Here is a 1,411-nt window from a genome sequence, read left to right as displayed (position 1 = left end):
AAAAAAAAACCCTACAAAAAAGCAAGAAGGATCAAGCACACAAGTCCAAGATGGACAAAGAATTTGCTACCCTTGCCCACGCCACCATGTCCACTGCTGGGAAAGATATGCCAGTGTTCTTTTCTGGGGTGCAGAGCCTGCACATCCTGCAAGGCACTGTGAGCCGCAGCCGTGAAGTTAGCATCACCAGTGGTGAGTAGGTCAAATACACATGAGTAAAAATAGATGTCCTTCACCAGCATCTTCTCATGGCATTTGGTGATGGCAGTTTCCAGTGTGTACACTGACCTCGGATGAGCAGCACCACCCTGAGGGAGCAACTGCCCCATCACAGACAATGGTAAATGGCTACTATCATCAATACGTTCAGTTGAAGGGCAACCGTTCACACACAGCTGCAGATCCTGGCTCTCCTCGTAGGCCATCACCAACTCTTGAGGCATGCGAATGGCCAATGTTAAGTAGTGCCCAAGCTGGCGTATATACACTGTGGTCCCAATATACTTGGCGTGCATTTCGACATATTTGCCACTGAGTTTCTCCACAATTCGCAAGCTCTTGGTGTTCCCATCACCTCCACTTGTTGTGCCATCAACAAAAGCTGCAGGCAAATCATCAGTCACTGCTTGGTATACTTTCTGATCTGTACAGTCTTGGTAGGATTTAAAGATAATAGTTATCTGGGGGAGAAAAAGTAAAGTTAGTGGAAAAAAAATAATAATTTCAATCCCTTTTCCATTTTGCAGCTGAACGTATCTGGGACTGCCCACAAGCTCAGAGCTTGACAGTTGTCCCCAACTCATGCCTAAAGGAAAACAGTCTGTACAAATGCTTAAATCAATATTTTACCAGATAGCAATTGTTAAATTTATTCTTAAGTTGGCCCGGAAGCAAGACTATTGGCATGTGTCAACAGCCACAAGGTCAGGAAACAAAAAAGCTTTATATTTAATTAAGCATCGCAACTTCCCCCTGCCTGGTAGTTTCTTAGCAGTTTGGCACGCATCCTGCAGTCACAGAGAAATGTAAGTGCCAAGTAATTCCCACAATGCTAACCACTACAACAAAACCACAATGAGACTGCATTTCCATGTGTGAAATCACGGAAAAGTGCAAGAGAACTCAGCTTCCCTCACTCACAATATTATCATCATTCCTTTTACAGCGACTGCATGACCTTTGTCAGACTACTGTACATTCACTGGATGTGTTGCCAGGATTAGCTGTGTGAGACTACTTTAAAGACAGATTTAGTGCTTTATCAGCCATCATCACAACAGGCAGTAAGATGAGAGATGCATGACCAGGAAGAACAGTTAGTTAAATAACTACTCAGGGTTCTCAGATCCACTAGTCCTAGGAACTGGGAGACTTTACACTTCCAGTCCACAGTTGCTAGAAAATGTGCTCA

General features: G+C 44.0%; 1 protein-coding gene across 1 annotated transcript; it reads right to left on the bottom strand.

Annotated features, from left to right (window-relative positions):
• Nucleotides 1–6: 6 nt before the first annotated feature.
• Nucleotides 7–680, bottom strand: RGMB (repulsive guidance molecule BMP co-receptor b; the record flags this gene model as incomplete). The annotated part of the gene is made up of 1 exon (XM_010176613.1): nt 7–680. A coding segment is annotated over one exon (669 nt), but the record flags the coding sequence as incomplete, so codon positions are not given.
• Between the last annotated feature and the right edge of the window lie 731 nt (nt 681–1,411).

Source organism: Antrostomus carolinensis, unplaced genomic scaffold (assembly GCF_000700745.2).
Source record: "Antrostomus carolinensis isolate BGI_N321 unplaced genomic scaffold, ASM70074v2 C13283784, whole genome shotgun sequence".
Taxonomy (NCBI): Eukaryota; Metazoa; Chordata; class Aves; order Caprimulgiformes; family Caprimulgidae; genus Antrostomus; species Antrostomus carolinensis.
The sequence above is the reverse complement of the archived record's forward strand: the minus strand, read 5'-3'. Positions and strand labels throughout refer to the sequence as shown.